At 41.0% G+C, this 17,424-nt stretch overlaps 2 protein-coding genes across 4 annotated transcripts; both read right to left on the bottom strand.

Moving 5' to 3' along the window:
* Window positions 1-46: 46 nt before the first annotated feature.
* On the bottom strand, window positions 47-10,608 carry sfxn1 (sideroflexin 1). Its single transcript, XM_061834083.1, has 11 exons — window positions 10,475-10,608; window positions 8,556-8,725; window positions 8,300-8,470; window positions 7,769-7,867; window positions 7,623-7,698; window positions 7,271-7,356; window positions 6,168-6,295; window positions 6,036-6,085; window positions 5,861-5,910; window positions 3,616-3,663; window positions 47-3,548 (listed from the first exon to the last, which is right to left on the bottom strand). The coding sequence occupies exons 2-11, from the start codon at window positions 8,717-8,719 to the stop codon at window positions 3,452-3,454; spliced, it is 969 nt and encodes a 322-aa protein (XP_061690067.1). The 5' UTR covers window positions 8,720-8,725; window positions 10,475-10,608; the 3' UTR covers window positions 47-3,451.
* Window positions 10,609-11,274: 666 nt separating this feature from the next.
* LOC133508291 (serine/threonine-protein phosphatase 2A catalytic subunit alpha isoform-like) lies at window positions 11,275-16,659 on the bottom strand. 3 transcript variants are annotated; one of them, XM_061834082.1, is made up of 8 exons: window positions 16,416-16,659; window positions 15,186-15,224; window positions 15,015-15,116; window positions 14,736-14,909; window positions 14,559-14,648; window positions 13,114-13,275; window positions 12,263-12,381; window positions 11,275-12,147 (listed from the first exon to the last, which is right to left on the bottom strand). In XM_061834082.1, the coding sequence occupies exons 1-8, from the start codon at window positions 16,557-16,559 to the stop codon at window positions 12,075-12,077; spliced, it is 903 nt and encodes a 300-aa protein (XP_061690066.1). In that variant the 5' UTR covers window positions 16,560-16,659; the 3' UTR covers window positions 11,275-12,074. The 3 variants fall into 3 exon arrangements, 2 of the variants coding, with proteins under 2 accessions (XP_061690066.1, XP_061690065.1); XR_009797019.1 differs by having other exon boundaries at window positions 11,278-12,147; window positions 13,114-13,241; window positions 15,015-15,224; XM_061834081.1 differs by having other exon boundaries at window positions 11,283-12,147; window positions 15,015-15,224.
* Window positions 16,660-17,424: the final 765 nt, after the last annotated feature.

Below are 17,424 nucleotides of genomic sequence, written 5' to 3'. Positions count from 1 at the left end.
GAAATGCATATTTCATATGATTTACTCTTTCACATCTTCACTTGAGTTTTTTTTTTTTCTTTTAAACAGTTTCCCCCAGTTTGTGTAGTAGTTTTGAGATGTACAGCATTCAAGAGGGATTATCTCTCATTGGATACAATTATGTTGAGAAAATCAACACAAGAAGAGTCAAGTAAACATTAAAATGGGAATTTTGTGCTACTCTCTCAGCTGGTCAAAGATGAACTAAACAACGTTGGTTGAAGGGTAACAAAAAAAATAAAATAAAAGTGCAGCATTTCATGTCAGCATTCCAACATTGTGCTTTTGTGGACTAATGAGTCTTGTCTGGAGCAGGAAAACGTTACATTCAGGTCACCTTGACGACAAAAACAGATGCCACTTCCTACCAGCTGGAAACACTTGAAATCAAATTACTCATACAAAACACCAATAGTAGATTCAGAGACGATTCAACATCTTTACAGTGATCACACCATCATGATGAGCAATGGAGCGTCTCACAAATGAAATGTTCACGAACATTTGACATAAACACTTGATCTCTCTATAGAAAATATCAATCAAGGTTTTCGCTTGTGATTTTTGTGCCGGTGTGTTTTGTTTTTGCCATCCCTGATTTTTAGAAGTGACCAGGTTCTCTGGCCAGATTCAGGATCTTGTGCTGTCTAAATTAAGATGACCACCATGATCCAGGTAGGCGAGATGGCGCTTTCTTATTATTTGTGTATTAAATATGCTCCCTTGAGTTTATTAACTTACACCCATGCTGTTGAAAACCAGAAGTAATGTAAATATTTGTTGGAAAACACTTCTTTTGTATAAATCAATTAAATTAAAACGGCAAAGTAAGAGAGTAAATAATCTTGCCTTGTGCCCTGTGATGTTCAATTTTGTCGTAAACCCTTGTATATGATCAACTTTCCAAATACTCAGGTCTATTAAGAACTCAAAATTCCAACAAAATAGGATAATAAAATTGTAGCATTATAAAACAGAATTGTTGAAAGGTACCCTTCTCTAAAACCACTTTCTATGATGTACTTTAATCTTCTTTCACTTAAAAGCCGTGACATATTTAAAATGAACATTTCTGATAGCATATTTCCTCAAATAGTGGCCTCACCCAGCCCATGTGAATAAATGTCACACTTGAAATTGACTGCTCCTTTCCCCGCTCAGACGAACGCTTGTAATTATTAGGGATGGGAATAATCACTCAAGAATTGGATCAACCGTGTGGAATGGATTGTAGATTATATTAATGTCTTGAATCATTTGAGGCTAAAGGAAGTACAGTGTATACTACTTGACTGCAACTGGGAGAGAGTTTTAACTAGTTAGCAGCCTAAAATGTCAAAACCTTCGTTCAGCCCTCCATTTGTCTATCCCTTTTCCTCATTAGCGTCACGTTAACTTGAGCCTGTCCCAGATGACTTTGGGTGAGAGACATCTTACACTTTTAGACAAGTCATCAACCAATCGCATATCTTGACAAAAAGCCACCTTAATGCCGATAATCCAGTCCAATTCTAGGCATCGTCATAATTTTTCCGTGACACCACACATCTCTGGACAACCATGTGGCCACGATTGCCAAAAAAAAAAAAAAAAAGTGGTGAATCTTTACAATATTGCAGGTGAGAGAGGAAGTCTTATTTCACTGTTTACCAGAACCAATTTTGAATCAGGGGAGAAAAAGGGAATCTTTGTCAAGGAAAAAAACAGATTGTGGTTTTCACGAATCAGCAGAGCTGATCTCACTTCGGCCCGGTACTTGTATAGCTGTGTTTCTTCTGAACACTTGGTTGAAGGTAAACTTTACCACTTAGCTGCATTACAAAATGCATGTTACATACAGTGCAGAATCACAATTTTCAATGTTTACAATTTAGTTGAGTGCTCTTAAATGTGCAGTTTTTTGCCAAACCAACTCTCTAGTTTCAGGGATGTAATAATTTCTCTGTTGCCTCACCAAACATGTGAGAAATTCATTCAAATCGTCCACGCATTCCTGACGTCCAGACGTTTTTCTGACGGGAAGCTTGAAATCAGATTAGAAATTTTCATGCTTATCTACATCACTAGCAAAGCTCACTGGCTACCTCTCGGAGAGGTCAACAGAAACACGTGTACGCTTGTGGAGGCAACCAATCAGAGTAAGGACGCGGTATTAGCCAAATATGGACAACGCAAATATAAAACTGGGTCAAACAGAAGTTAGAGATTCACTATGATGGTCTGAATAGCCTAAAATATGGGAATTTTAAGCAATACGGAGTTATAAAATATATCTTAGTTTGGATATCAGTCAGCAAAGTCCATGCTATTTTATCTTTATTAAGACAAGCTTTCACTTGGTTTTTTTTTTTTTTTTTTTAAATTAAATGGAACAGTCCCCATTTTATTTCTGCTTGTTTGAGGCGGTGAGATGTTGGAATTGTGCCGGCATCGTAGTTGTTTTTGACAGTCACTTTGTCATGTCGTGTCCTTGCTACTGTATCCAAAGTTTCTGGACACAGTACTATGGCAACTTTATACCCTCATCACACCTGAAGTGATTGGAAAAGTTACAACGCAGCTGAAATTAACTGATATGGGTTACACAGGGAAAAAATGGAAGAAAGAAAATAAATATCAGTCAGTCTTCGATCGACAGCATGGTGGACAAGCAAATACTAATCTTGATCAAGAACTTTGTACATATACACAGACCATCTGTAAAGAAATAACACGGACCGGACATGAATTAGGGAATGGAAAATAAGAAGGGCTGCTATATTGGCTTGGAGAATTGTATATTTACTTTATGTATGATTTTATTTCCCTTCATGATCACTACAAATACATTCTAATTTAAAAAAAAATCCATTTTACTAATGGGTCACCAGAATAAAGATCTCGTCCCTAATTAATGCCTGGCGCTTGTTGCAGTTTGGAAAATTATGTCATAATGTGTTGAAATACAGAATGTTGAAAAGAATAAAAGCACTACGGAATGCTGTGAGGAGTGGTTGCAGGTGCGTGTGTCTCAAGCACAATAAATAAAATGAGCAAAACGGATCGTGAGGGTATTGAAATAGCACCGTGTTGGTCCATTAATGCTCGCCGTCATTTAAAATTAAAAAAAAAAAAACACGAAGAAGCCTTGTTGAGTGGTCACTTGTTTGGCAAAAATAAAGATAGCGAGGATATGTCATGAAACAGCAGGTTGAGGTCATTCAGAGGTAATGTTGACAACTCCAGAGATCATTGAATAATTAACTGGAAAAACTCTAAAATACTGCACACGGACAAAAAATGGCCGTTAAATAAAAATCACATTTTCACTATGGACAGAGGCAAGAGCGTCCGTGTGAAATGAGCAGATGGAAACTTAACTTTGGCACACTGAATGAGGAGGACCAGCGACCCGGTCATGGCGGCGTTTGGACACGGGCGGGCCAGGCTCTCATAGCCCCTTGTTGAAGTAGACTCTCTCCAGGCCCGGTTGGCCGGCCCGGATCTTCTCTTGCAGCTCGGGTTCCAGGCGACTAACCGAAATAGAGCTGGAGGGTGCGTGCATATTATTACATCTATTTCCCAATTTGTTACAAACTTTAGCTTTCGACTCACCTCTTCTGGGGGAACAACGCACAGCACAGCGGGGTGGCAAACACCAAGCTGAAAACAGCAATGAAGGCAAGTGGAATGTAGCGTTAATGTGGAAAACGAGGTTGTTACAATTAATTAGGTCATTTTCTGGAAAATGCTGATGAGGTTGAGACGCTGCCATCCAAAATTTAACTGTGTGCATTAGCATTTTTTGGGAAATCTTGTTACTTCCAACCAAAGCCGTCATTAGTGGGAAGCAGTTTATTTTCTTTTAACGATAAAAAGTGTCGTCTTTTTACAATTGTGATAAACATTAATATGTTAGAAAAAAAGTAGCACATTTTGTCATCATGACTGGACAGTAGTACACGATGAATATTTGACCTGTGGAAAAAAAAAATTGTGCCTCATATTTGATGTACAAGAAATCACTGGGCCCAAGAATAAAAAAACTGATCAGAGGGAAAAAAAAGCGTGACTCTTGAGGTGTTAATAATTTGTTGCGCACTTGTGGCACACCAATAATGGGCACATCCCCCTCAGCCTTATGCTGACCTGTTATCTAGTTACCCAAGAACAGCCCCCTATTCACCAGCAAGATCACCAATGAGCTCCGTCTGGCACCTGACCCTGGTCTTAGGATAAACCTCCTTTAGGCACATATTTTAGATTCAGGTTCAGGCCTGACTCATATTTATTCACTGCTTTCAACTTTCTACAGCTATGGCCTTGAATCAATCTATATACTTGCTCATCTACAGGAAAAAAAACACCCCAAAAAGAATAAGTCACACATTGGAAAAGTGCTGAGACATTGTTAGGCTGTGTCACCCCCCTGCAACTGGAAAGACCAAGACAGGATCAAATGAAGGAATAAACTATTTCACTTCCCTTCATGTCACTTCAGGTGTCCCCCCAGGGCTCTGTTTTGCTGGCCCCTCCTTTTTTAGCCTGTGGCCTACCTCTTGGGAATATTTTCCATAAATCCAATTTGCACTTCCAATGTTTTTACGTGGCTAACACTCAGCTCAACCTCTCCATCAAATCCACCAGACCTCTTTCTCCTTCCTCTCTGACTGACTAATTCTCTAAGCTCTAACACTGGTTCCCGTCCAACTTTCTATGACACAACATTGATAAAAATCTAAATCCTACACATATGCACCAAATCCATACCAGCCAAAACTGACAGGTTTTTTTTCCATTCCTGTTCCCCCCTCCCCTCAGCTTAGAGTCTGGGTATTATCCTCGACAGCACACTCTCTTTCCAAGCACACATAAATAACACCACGCAGTCTGCATACTTTCACTTACAAAATATGAATTGCCTCTGTCCAATACCACATCTAAAATAAAATAGTGATCTGCCCCCACAAGGCCACCAAATACCTCACCCCGCCATACCTTGCTGACATCCTTCTTGTTGTCATACTCTCCAGCTCTCTCAGATCTTCATCCTCCATCCACCTCACAGTCCCTTAATTGTGTCCGTGTGTCCACCTACAACAGAACCTTCAGCCTCTCGACCCGCCATCTTTGAAATTCACCACCATTTGACCTCTGAATCGGACTCACTAAGCCTTTTCAAATCCAAACTGGTGACACACCTACAGTACTCTGGACGGCCTACTCACCCGAACATTTTCACATGACCTAAAATGTTTGAGGTTGTTTATACTCTTCACTTCATTATCATTAGTTCAATATCATCTAGCTATTATTGCTTCCACCATCTATTTGTTTTGGGTTGTCCCAAAGACCTGTCTTGGGCGCTGTCACCTGACTCTTTTTCACCAATCCAACGTACCTACTCGTAACATTTGACTTCATTTAACTGATCAAATAGATTCAGGAAGTCATGACCCCGCACCAAGCCTTTTTCGTTAGCCAAGTGCGGCTTGCACACGGAAGAGCAAAACAACCCAGGCCTCTGTATATTTTGGGACAATATTTGTATTTCCATATCCCTGCTTTATATTCTTGTCCATTTAATGTGCATGCTCTGATTTAAAAAAAAAAAAAAATGAAAATAAACAGCAGTTACTCAGAATTTCAGTTTGTTGTTTTTTTTTTTTGTTTTTTTTACAGCAAGTACTTACCCTAAATTAACTACTGTACTACTTTTTACTCTTAATTTTTCATCATACATAACTATTCAGGGACAATTTTAAGCTACTTTACAGTGTTTGACTCAGAAAGTAAGTGATTGAACTCGCTTTAAAGATGAAACACCAACTAATTGGGTCCATAACCGGAAGCCACTCACCAGAATCCCACCAGGCTGACTTGAATTGGTGCACTCATCCATGGGAACCTCTGAAAGGGAGCAGGTGGAGTGGGGGTGGGGGGGGGATATGGGGGCCAGTGAATTCCATATGCCCTGCTGCTTACTGTGTCAACAACATTTGACTCTCGCTATATAATCAATCTTCATGTGTTACCTTCAGAAAAGCCTTCTTCTCCAAATGGTTCATTAAAAAGGGTGGGATGGCTGGGGGGAAAAAGACAAGGAAGAGTAGATAGAGAAAAGCCATCTTTGGATGTGACTGATGATGCAAAGTAGATCCTAGTACCCATTCCTGGAGAGGCCATTAGGATCCTTGAGACTACAACCTGAGAGATGGCCTGCTGCGCCGCTCTGGTGGACTCTCCTATCCTGTTGTCGTTCTCATCCGTTATCGGGATGCCGTGTTTCAATTCCCTGAGGACAAGGAACAAATGCAATTCTATCCAATTCATCAGAATTCAAAAGTGTAGGTTCTTTGTTTTTTTTTTTTTACTTTAATGGGAACTGAACGATGATCCTTTTATGTGGAGACTATGGAAAAGTATGTGTTGAACCTTTCTGACACTGACTCCAGTCTGGAGTTTGCGTGTTCTCCCTGTGCTTGCATGGGTTTTCTCCAGGTACCCTGGCTCCTCCGACATTCCGAAACCATGCACATGTGATTCAATGAAGATGCTAAATCCTAATGGTTCTTGGTCCATACAGTGAATAAAATGAGTATTTGAACACCCTGCTATATTGCAAGTTCTCCCACTTAGAAATCATGGAGGGGTCTGGAATTTTCATAGTAGGTGCATGTCTACTGTGAGAGAGATCATCTAAAAAGAAAAATCCAGAAATCACAATGTATGATTTTTTTTTTTTAACCATTTATTTGTGTGATACAGCTGCAAATAAGTATTTGAACACCTGACCTTCGGTGAGAATTCTGACCCTCAAAGACCTGTTAGTCCGCTGTTGGAGCAATCAATGAAAAATGGAAGAAGCTAAACATGACTGTCACGCTCAATCGGAGTGGACCCCCATGCAAGATATCACCTCGTGGGGTCTCAGTGATCATTAAAAAGGTGAAGAATCACCCACAACAGGACCTGGTCTATGACCCAAAAAGAGCTGCGACCACCGTTTCCAAGGTGACTGTTGGTAATACACTAAGACGGCATGGTTTGAAATCATGTATGGCACGGAAGATTCCCTGCTTAAACCAGCACATGTCAAGGCCTGTCTTAAGTTTGCCAGTCAGCATTTGGATGATACAGAGGAGTCACGGGAGAAGGTTTTGGGGTCAGATGTCCATATCACCCGCTTTAGGCTAAGCATCTTTGGAAATTTAAAAAAGAGCTAATCAAGATTCTCATTTGTCTTCAAACAAACCCCTTCACGCCTTACCTTTGCCTCATCAGTGGGATGTTGATGCAGTTTGCAGCGGCTACAGCGGCAAACGGAACAAAGCGTCCGATCAGAGGTGAGACGTGCTGCAGCGGGAGAGAAGAGGCTTCAAAAAACACGAAGGGGGAACGAGATGCATCCCTCAAACGGCCTTTCCTCAGCATAAATCAGCGTGAATAACACTGAGCTGGCAGGGAGACACGCCGATTCCAGAGCACGACCCCGTGAGTAATTAGGTTCCTCTTGGACAAAGAGGCTATTTGTGCGCGGCTAACATCATGTCAGCACTACCCGAGCGCTTGAGGTCAGCCCGTTAAAATGAGAAGTACAACGGGGTTACATGAACTGATACCTTTGTTAGTGCGTTTAGTCCTAGAGCGGTGGCTACTGCCCCCGTAGTGGCAGAAACATACGCTGTGCCAAGCTGACTGCAAAGAAGAGAAGCGCATCAAAAAAGGGCTCTCGGGATCCAGGCATAGTGCCGGCTTGCCGCCGTACCTGACCGTGATGGGAGCGTCGCCGCTCCTGTTGGTGTAGTTGACGATTGCGTTGAAAGACTGGTTGATCCACTGCCAGAACAACACAGCTGGGGTGGTCCTGACGGATGCGGAAAAGAGAAAATACATACAGATTCTCGTACGGCTCTCATTAGGGTGCCTCAGCTGCTTTCAATTAGCAAATTTATAGTTGCGGCTAACAAAAAATAAGAAGTGAGCAGGCCGAAATATATGTATAGTGGCATCTTGACTTACAAGTGCCTCAACTTGAAGTGGTTTTTAATTACGGGCCATCACTTGAGAACACATTATGGAAATCTTTGCTTTGGAAAAAAGAGCAGGAGACGTTTTTCTATGTCGCCATATGACCCAGCACTAGAACATAGTGGTCCAGAACATTTATGCCAACCTTGAATGGTTAAAAAAAAAGTGTCTCCAACCCATTCACTCAACCACTTTGGATAGTGAATGACGATCAGGTCCAACCATTCCGGTTATTTGTAGCAGCTAGCAGGTTCTTGCAAGCTCTTACTTGTAAAACGTCATCATGCATCCAGTGATGGTCATGTTCATCGGAACCTGCGCTGACATGCGGCCAATCAAGATCATCTTCTCGCCGGTGTCCGGATGGAAAGCGGAGTCAAAGACGTATTTGGCTCGCCACAGTTCATCTTCTGTCAGGCCCGGGGAGACGACGCCTTTCCTGGGGTGGGGAGCGTAAACATCTGGGTAAGACCCTTGGCTTTGCGTGCCGGGCCGTGGCTTCGGCAGCTGCTTGCCTGGCTTACCTATAGTCGGTGATGATTTTGTGGGCGTGTTCTAACTGTTCATTGGTGAGGAGGACGTTCCGTGGGTCCGTGACGGTGAAAAAATGCTTAGCGCGGCCCACAAAAGTGCTTTGGTCCCAACGGGGCTCCTTGATGTTTATAGATGTGGAGAGCTCTGCAGCCATATTTACCTGGTGGAAGAAGAATATTGTTTGAAATAATCATCATGATCTAAAAAAAAAAAAAAGTTGGGATGGGCAAACATTCACACTCACGTTCACACCGATGCCTAATTTAAGGTTTTCAGTTGCTGGTCTTGTACTCAAGCCAAAAATTTGATTGCTTTGGCACCATCTTGTGCCAAGGAACTACGTTGAACTAAGTTTAGAGCTTCATTTGAACAAAAGTAGTGTTACGCCGCCAGCATCTTGAGGCATCTTTGTGCAAAAGAGCTATGTTGAAGTAAGTTGATGTGCTTCTGTGGTAGAGTAGTGCTTTGGTGGCATCCTGAGGCATCTGGAGACAATAACAACTTCAATCCAATACCTCTTGAATTTGAATGCAGTAGGAGTCTTTCCCTCATGTTTCTTCATAAAAGAACCAAATTATCTCCATTCTCAAAATTAGTTGACCAACAATTGAACAAACTGTTTTCAAAACATATCCATCAATTTGTTGTGAAGAGACCCTGTGAGGCAAACCAATGTGGCCGGTGAGCTGGGACAAAAATGAGTATGACAGCCTTGCATGACAACATGCAGAAGTCAACCAGTCGCATTAAAATGTTAGTTCATATAACTTTAATACACTCTTCAATGTTCGCTTTTAAACCGTTAAATATTCTTGAGTTTGCGTACAAGAGTTTAGTAGATACGTGTGTAAAAGGCACTTTAGGATACAACTGCTGAAATACATCTCATTTGAATGTATAGCATGTTACTATGGTTACCCTTGCCATTCCATACTGTCCAATTGATAGCTGCCTACAAGCAGCTTTGGAGGTTTTCCGTGCAATAAATATTTAAATGTTGGTGAATGTACTATACTGTAGTTTGTGTTAGAGTGCAAGCAAAGGCGCGCGCACACACACACGCAGCCAGCTAAAACTGGCCTGCACTGCCATGAACATGTTCTGTTGGGCGCATTACTCCCAGTCGGATCTGGTTTTTAACCATTTTTGCTCCAAACGTAACTCTCCGTGAGGATTTGCTGCAAGGGTGATGAAACACCTCCGGGAATTGCACCAAACATGGCTGCTGACACATGAACGCTCGTGTGCAGCTGGAAAGATGTGCGGGCTTTCTATTCAATTCAGCTCGGTGCTTGGAACGACGTGCAGCCACACACACGCAAAAAAAAAAAGCCCCACTATGCTTGACTCAGTGCTTTATGTAAAGCTCAGCGGGTGTTGGGCTTGCGCTGCGTTAATCAATACTTTTAATTGCTAATGAAGGTGATGCGGGGGGGGGGGGGGGTATGAACTTTGGACCGTCATCCCGCAAGCTGTCGGCCGCTTGCGCCCTCACTCTCATCCAATCGCAGCGGCCCTTCGTGGCTACACATTAACCACCGATTGCATGCGTATGATCCATAGAATTTGATCACTTAAGATTTATTACATTGACAGATATTTGTGAGAGGAGGGGGCTGCGGGGGTCTCTTTCCTGCACATCTGAAGTGCTTCAACGCGCTGTGCGTGACAACCTGTCTCAAACCAGTTCGATCTGGACCGGGTCTTGAAAGAAAACAATGACCTTGAAAAAATGGGGAAATAAATATATTCCATCACGAGCGCAGATGATTTCCGCGGTGCAGGCAGCTGTGCGTTCACGATTCAACTACGGAGGCGCCACATCCACACGACGTCGACGCGCACGCGCGCGCGCACAACCACGCTCGCAAAACATTTTAATTTGGATTTTGAATTATAGATGACTTACTACACTGGGGACTCCGGTGCTCCGTTAGAGATGTCCCTGAATGGCTGCAGCCAGCTAATTTCGCCAACAGTCAGCACCGCACACACGCCACATCACGCACCGCCACACCGGAAGCGACCGGACGACAAATTAAAAGTATTCACACATTTCCCACTTGGTGGGAAGATAAAAAAAAAAAAAAATCATCCCCCAATTCGGCTGTGACACAGGATTAGGTCGATTGTGAAAAATGCTTTTTACCGTTTGCTGGTTTCACGAAGAAAGTTTTATGTTGAAACGCAGCCTCCGGTAGTGCCACCTTCGGCACATGCTGATTTGATACATTTATATGACCAACTTACAGTGGAACCGCCAAAGAAAACTGTGATTCATTTAAAAACACTCACTCAGAACTTGAATGGGTACTCCTGCTTCCTCGTAGTCCCACAACGTCAAAGTTTGATTAATTAAAGTTGAGGTAAGCACATTTCCCAGTCTTGAGGATAGGGGTCAAACTCTTAAGCCCTGGGGCCAGATCTGGCCCCCCACATTTTACTTAGCTATGAATCATGTGTCAACTTGCATGATTCTTGCAAAAGGTCTGTACTAAAATTGCAAATTGTAACATGTCACCAACAATGTTAAGACTTTACATTGCATTTTGTTAACTCGAATGAGACTAAATTATCATCCTTGTTTTCTGATTTCAAAACTAGACACCCCCTCAAGTTGTTGTGTATATAATGTTATATGGTCTATGGTTTCAGCCATAACTGCATTCTGAAGGATATTCTCCAACAAGGCCCATGACAAAAATTAGTTTTTGTGGATACATTTGTCTCTGGGTCAAAATGTTACTATCATAAAACGTTTGGAATGCTAAAGTGTAGTAAGTAAAATTTTAACAATGTCCAGAATGCTTTCAGAAAGAACTCAAAATCTACTTTGCATTTTTATAACAAAAAATGAGAAGTTCACGCAACGAATGAAATCTTTTTCACATGTCTGTTTTCACCGTTTTTGGTCAAATTGAAGTCACATTCACATCCCCAGAAAATTGGCAGAAGTCCATGCTGTTCCACTTTGACTTCGGAGGTGCTGAATTTGCCACTCGTCTCCCTTTGCAAAAAGAGGTCACATCACTGCGTGACAAAAAATTATAACGCTTCACGTGTGTCAAATTAGATTACTCTGATGGAGACGCTCACGCTATTCATAGACCCCACGAGCCACATCTGCATGGTATCTGTGAATTCATCATATGCAGTTATGTATCGACCATCACCCCCCCCCCACTCCCCCCTTTGGCTTCATGGCTCAATCAAGTATTTCTCGGCATCTTCATTACTCCCTGGAAACTATGAAGTTATTCTCACCGTTGATTCCATTTGTAATTTTGCTGAGTTTGCAAAATCTGATGCCATTGCGGTCTGACATAAAATAAAATATTGCACTAAGGACAGGATAATTTCAGATCTCTGATAGCGCTCCATCAATGCCCTAAGTGCTATTTACAAAGGTCTTAATTAACAATAGTTTTGCATAGTCTTTTTCCTTCTTCCAGTTCTTTATCAATATGGTGGCACACATTTGTTGACTAATGGTCACCATCTCAAGATCTTTAGAGGAAATCGTCTGGACATCTCCAAGACAATTGGGACCCTCCTTTGCGGGGTGCAGGGTCAAACTGTTGGCTGACAAGCAAAGAGATATCTTTGGTCAGTGTAAATTCAAATTATGAATTTCTGAAGAGATGCAGTCACAATTTCTGATTCCAAAATTCTGAATGAATGGTAGAAAATAACTTACAAGGTGCATTTGAGTGTGTCCTCAAGTTCCATGATCGCTGCCTTGTTTCCACAACGATAACAATAGTTCGGAGCGCTGAAGATCGTCACGACATTTTTGTCGTGGTACCAGTTAAAACCCTAAACAGGGAGGTTTGAGGTTTACGTGATTAATCTCCACTGGCCACAGACAAAAAAAAAAACCAAAACAATAAACATAGTGATGCCTTGACTTACGAGTTTAACACCTGTAACTGAAAACAATTGCATCTAAAATAATCTTTCCCTATTGAAATGAATTATAAATTCCATTAATCCATTATGGCCACCTAGAAAACACTTGCCATTTTAAAAAATATATTAGAATCATTACAATCATATTAGAATCTACTGTTGGCCTCCAAAATCATTTTTCCCCTCGCAATTGAAGATAAGAAATCTAAAAACAACTTGTAAGTCAGGGCACTCAGAGCAGAGGTGGGTAGGAATGCATTATGTTTACTCCTTTACATTACACTCAAGTAACATTTTGGATAAATTGTCAGATTTTGAAATGGTCACACGAGTTTTACAGATGCATACTTTTTACTTTTACTTGAATATTTATGTGAAGAAGAAATGGTTCTTTTAACCCGTCACAATGAACTACATGTGTGCATGCTCATCAAATGGGTCCTTCTGATGTTTTTAAATCAAATTTTTAAACTTTGGCTTTCAGCCTGGCACGAGTGTTGATTTTTATTGTCCAGGCAGTCCTTGTTGACATTAGATTTACATATTCTTACTTGTTTTGGATAATTTTGTTCCTCATCTCTTGTGTATCTCTCCCAACCCCGTTTTATTCTTGTTCCCAATATTTTGGGAATACATTACCTCCATTTCCAGCTGGTGAGCTCGTGAAACCAAAGTAAGGCCGTTTGCATGGTTAAAAGTCTCTGAGATGTCCTGCCCAAAGGTGTAACCGGCGCCACGGAGAGAGATGTCCCATCCACAGTGCTCATCTGGATCGGACCATAACAAATCACACATTGGACCCTAAAATCCGGCATAAAACAAGTGTTCTTAATTGTACTTCAGTTTATGAACAGTAACTGTCCAATAAGATCACATATACCCTCTCTTCATATATAAAATTGATATTTAGCATCAGACTCATAACTTTGTTTCCCCTTTGATATTATTGTTTTGATGTATTTTACTTATTTCTAGCAAAGTTATTGGTATGACAATGTTCAAATACTTCTTTTGTATCCAAACAGTTGATTAAGCTTTAACGACGGTGAGTCTAAATGCAGAACAGACGATTTGTGGAAATCTGCGGGGCAAAACTGTTTCAAAATCTGAACAAACATGTTGATCGTTGACCCAGAATTGACAGAGAATGGGCCACATTTGAGTTTAGACAAAGATGGCAAAATAAGTGGAGATGAGAGAAACCCTCCTATTCTGTCATTTATAACGGTATTACTATCCCACTGTTAATGAATGCCAATTAATTGTAGATTTTTTTCTCTCCCCTTTTTTTCTTTTATCTTTTCTTTCTTTTTCTTTCTCCGTATATAAAAATTTGTAAATAATAATTTTAAAAAGGAAAGAACGCAAAGATGGCGCAGGTCATTCATAGATGAGGTTAAAACATTTTTAGAACATGTACAATATTTTTTAAAAATAAAATTATAAAACATTCTCAAGTTTTCATTTTGTTTAATTGTAATTTATCGAATTCAAGAAAAAAAGGGCTATAAACCTTTGCAACTCTGTATGTGAAATAGATCAAATTGATTTTAATAACAGAATAATTTGTGATAATTATGTTACATTTGATAAATACTTTAGTTGTAATTAATCAACCAATCTTCTTTTCCTTTCAGTTTGACCCATTAGGGGTCGCCAAAGCATCTCATCTTAAATGCCGATAATTTTACTTAAAAATACACACTGATAAACAGTAATTGATGAATAAATCAAAATAACCAATAATACAAACGAATGAGAAGCAAGTTAGGTGGGAAAAAAAATCTGCTTTTAAACTAATTGCCTACATCATTGTTAACAGTGTGCATCAATTAAAAAAAAATACAAATGTAGCTAAAAAATGTTTTGTGTAGATTCTTAACCATCCAGTTTAAGGTTGACTCCAAGCAACTGCACTCTTCTTTCTTTGTTGATTTATTTTTTTTTTCTTCTTCAAAACATTCAAGTATGGCTTGGGCAAATATGTGACCAAGCAGACTCTTGATGGCCAAATTATAGAATGTAGCGAGCTATATGTGGCCCCTGCGCCATACTTTGAAGTTCTTCCATCATGTAATTTATACCTCGTGAGGAACCTCCTGCAAGCGATCCAGTGCCCGGATGTTTTCCAGTGTGACTATAGAAGGAGACAATCCTCCATGCAGGCACAAAATCTTTAAAAAAAAATAAAAAAAGACATTTTGTAAAAAGAAGAACGACTTTACGTGCATTTCTGAGATGGATCTTCTAAGGATTCTCACCTGGTTATCGACCAGAGCAGTCAAGGGCAAATAATCGAAAAGGTCAGTAAAGTACTTCCAAACATTGGCATTCCCGTATTTCATCAAACACTCGTCGTAGAAGCCGTACACATGCGTGAGCTGTCTGGTCTCATGGTTCCCTCTGAGGATGGTGATTCTTTCACGGAATCTGACCTGTGGGCCAAAATGTCAGAAGCTCAACGAATCAAGCAGAGGTGTTTGCCTCGTACTGCACGAGAGCAATCATAGCGCCATAACTGCAGCGTATAATTTTTATACCTTCAGACAAACAAGGAAGGTCACTGTCTCCACGGAATAATGACCTCTGTCCACGTAGTCCCCCATGAAGAGGTAGTTGGTGTCAGGGGACTTCCCGCCAATCTTGAAAAGCTCCATCAGGTCATAAAACTGACCATGAACATCTCCACAAACCGTCACCGGACATCTCACCTCCTGCACGTTGGACTCTTTTTCCAGAATCTCCTTTGCCTGGACATGGAGTCAAAGGAAAAAAAAAAAAAATCATGGGTGACAACGGGATGCAGCGCGGATGTGGGTGGCATACATTTGTGGCACGAAAATCTTAAAGGGGTTTGCATTAACAATGTATCCAATAGGTCATGTAATATGCACACTATTTTGACAATGTGATGTCAATTCGGAAAGCGAGCTCACGGCCGAGCCGCTCACAGCTGTGTATGGAAGTATTCCATCTTCCCAATCAACCTATAATGCTATTTCTTCATCAGACGAGGATAAATCCGAGAAATCAGGGCTGGGCATAAATGGTGTCCCATATAATCGAGCCTTTGTTGCGGCACGGTACACGTCACATACGCGCACGTAGGTCATGTGACTTGCGAAAATGGCAGTGCCCATGAAAATTCTCAATTGTCGATAAAAATCTTCTCAAAACACTATTAAATGAGAGAGGATTTAACATCACATTGTCAAAATAGAGTACATATTACATGACCTATTGGATACATTGTTAATGCAAACCAGTGGATTTCCCCTTTAATTTGGAACATGCGCCTTTCCATGTTCATCAGAACCGGCCAGAGGTATAAGCAGGATACACCCTGGAGTGGTATCATCCATTTGTTGGGGCCTCCCAGCTACAGCAAGTCAGGTGCACTACATGGGGATCTGCGACCTGTCGTCGTTGTAGTGACATTGTTTTGTCAGGGATATGTGCTAATGTCAGCCATCTCTCGGTGCCCCCTTTAGCTCAGGGCCCCAGAGGCAAATGTTTGGGTTCCCTCCCCCATTTTCAACATCTCTACTGAGGGCACACAAAGGAGAGACTAACTAGGAAAGTAAGATAAGATGCATTTGTGTGTGTTCGGGTGGCATCACTTGGGAGAAAACCAGGGAGAATAAAGAAACTTCACACAGTGCCTGAGCAACGATTCATTAACTTATGGAGTTTTCAAATTTGCCTTAAAAATCAGGTTTTGGCATCTGGGAGGAAGTATTACTCCGCACAGGAAGGACCAAGCCAAGATTCGAAACCCTACCTCTTGACTCTGAAGCAGATGTGCTCATAACTGGAGCAAACAACAACACTAAAATAGAATATACAGTAAAAACTAAGAGTGCCATAAAAGCGGTTGGTGCAAAAGGATTTCAATATGTCAGGTACTTTTTTCCCCCCATAGCAAGATTCTGAAGTCCTACCCTCTCACAAAGTTCTTGGACTTGATTTTCCCGCAGTTGCTTGCACTCATTGAGCTGTTCAATCCACATGTCCAACTCTTTACTGGCGGACTTTTCGTCCATGTCCAAGATGCTGCCTCCTTTCAAATCCCGGAGGAAAATCATGAGGACAACATAAACAGGTCATACTAACTCCACATAAACCTGAGTGGATGTTTATTTGAGGAATTTTGAGCCCGTGTCATCACATCAAGGGAGATGATAGCTTTTGTTTGTATTATTGCGTCATAGAATTTATGTCACCCTGACGTGTAGGCTTTTGTGGGGTCGCCTGCCCCCTACAGGAAAAATTGGAACAGTCACGCTGCGGAGCTTGACAAGAATGGAATTGGTGGCGTGCGTCGGCTTAAAATAAAATTCCATCTTTCGTTCTTTGTGCTTTCACGTGGGAATTTAAACACGGAAAAGTGACTTATTTGTCGCTTGAAATCGAAAACAAAACCGAAACTTGAAAAATTGACAGTTTTGGCAGATCACCATAAAAAAAATACCACTTAACCCCAGATTTGTTTCTGTCTATCATGGGATTTCACTGTATTTGGGTAAATACGTTAAACAGATGCTCCTTGGAAGAAAATGAAATTTGAAGCGCCTATTATTAATGCCCTTTATTAGAATACTACTACTACTAATAATAATAGTAAAGTACAAGTCAATGGATGTTCAGATGAATAAACACAGTGCTTAACAGAAAAGTGACATTTCGATCCAGACTTTGCACCTTAGGGCAAAGAATAATGAAATATGGTTCTCGGTTACTTTATCGGGATGGAGAACTCGAATGGGCAGTGGACGACGGAAGAAACGTATTTGACTGGAAGGAGAAGTTGTGCTTAGAACGATTGGCGCGAGACACAGCCGATTATTAGAAGGATGACCTGCTTGGGTATTTATTTTTTTTAAACGGCGAAGGAGACAATGTGTACGTATCATTTGTGACCTCACGTTACGACGCGTCACAAATGAACAG

Source organism: Syngnathoides biaculeatus, chromosome 11, assembly GCF_019802595.1.
Source record: "Syngnathoides biaculeatus isolate LvHL_M chromosome 11, ASM1980259v1, whole genome shotgun sequence".
Classification (NCBI taxonomy): domain Eukaryota; kingdom Metazoa; phylum Chordata; class Actinopteri; order Syngnathiformes; family Syngnathidae; genus Syngnathoides; species Syngnathoides biaculeatus.
This window is presented reverse-complemented; position numbering and strand designations above follow the sequence as displayed.

Excerpts from the sequence above, each read along its gene's own strand:
- sfxn1 (XM_061834083.1), bottom strand. The coding sequence starts at position 8,719 with ATGGCTGCAGAGCTCTCCACATCTATAAACATCAAGGAGCCCCGTTGG. Across the intron at positions 7,357-7,622 it reads GACTAAACGCACTAACAAAG|CACGTCTCACCTCTGATCGG; the intron begins GTATCAGTTCAT and ends CTCCCGCTGCAG. Across the intron at positions 6,296-7,270 it reads ATCCCACTGATGAGGCAAAG|GGAATTGAAACACGGCATCC; the intron begins GTAAGGCGTGAA and ends CCTTGTCCTCAG.
- LOC133508291 (XM_061834081.1), bottom strand. The coding sequence starts at position 16,559 with ATGATTTTCCTCCGGGATTTGAAAGGAGGCAGCATCTTGGACATGGAC. Across the intron at positions 14,910-15,014 it reads CCTTCCTTGTTTGTCTGAAG|GTCAGATTCCGTGAAAGAAT; the intron begins GTATAAAAATTA and ends TTTGGCCCACAG. Across the intron at positions 12,148-12,262 it reads GACACACTCAAATGCACCTT|CCAACAGTTTGACCCTGCAC; the intron begins GTAAGTTATTTT and ends TTTGCTTGTCAG.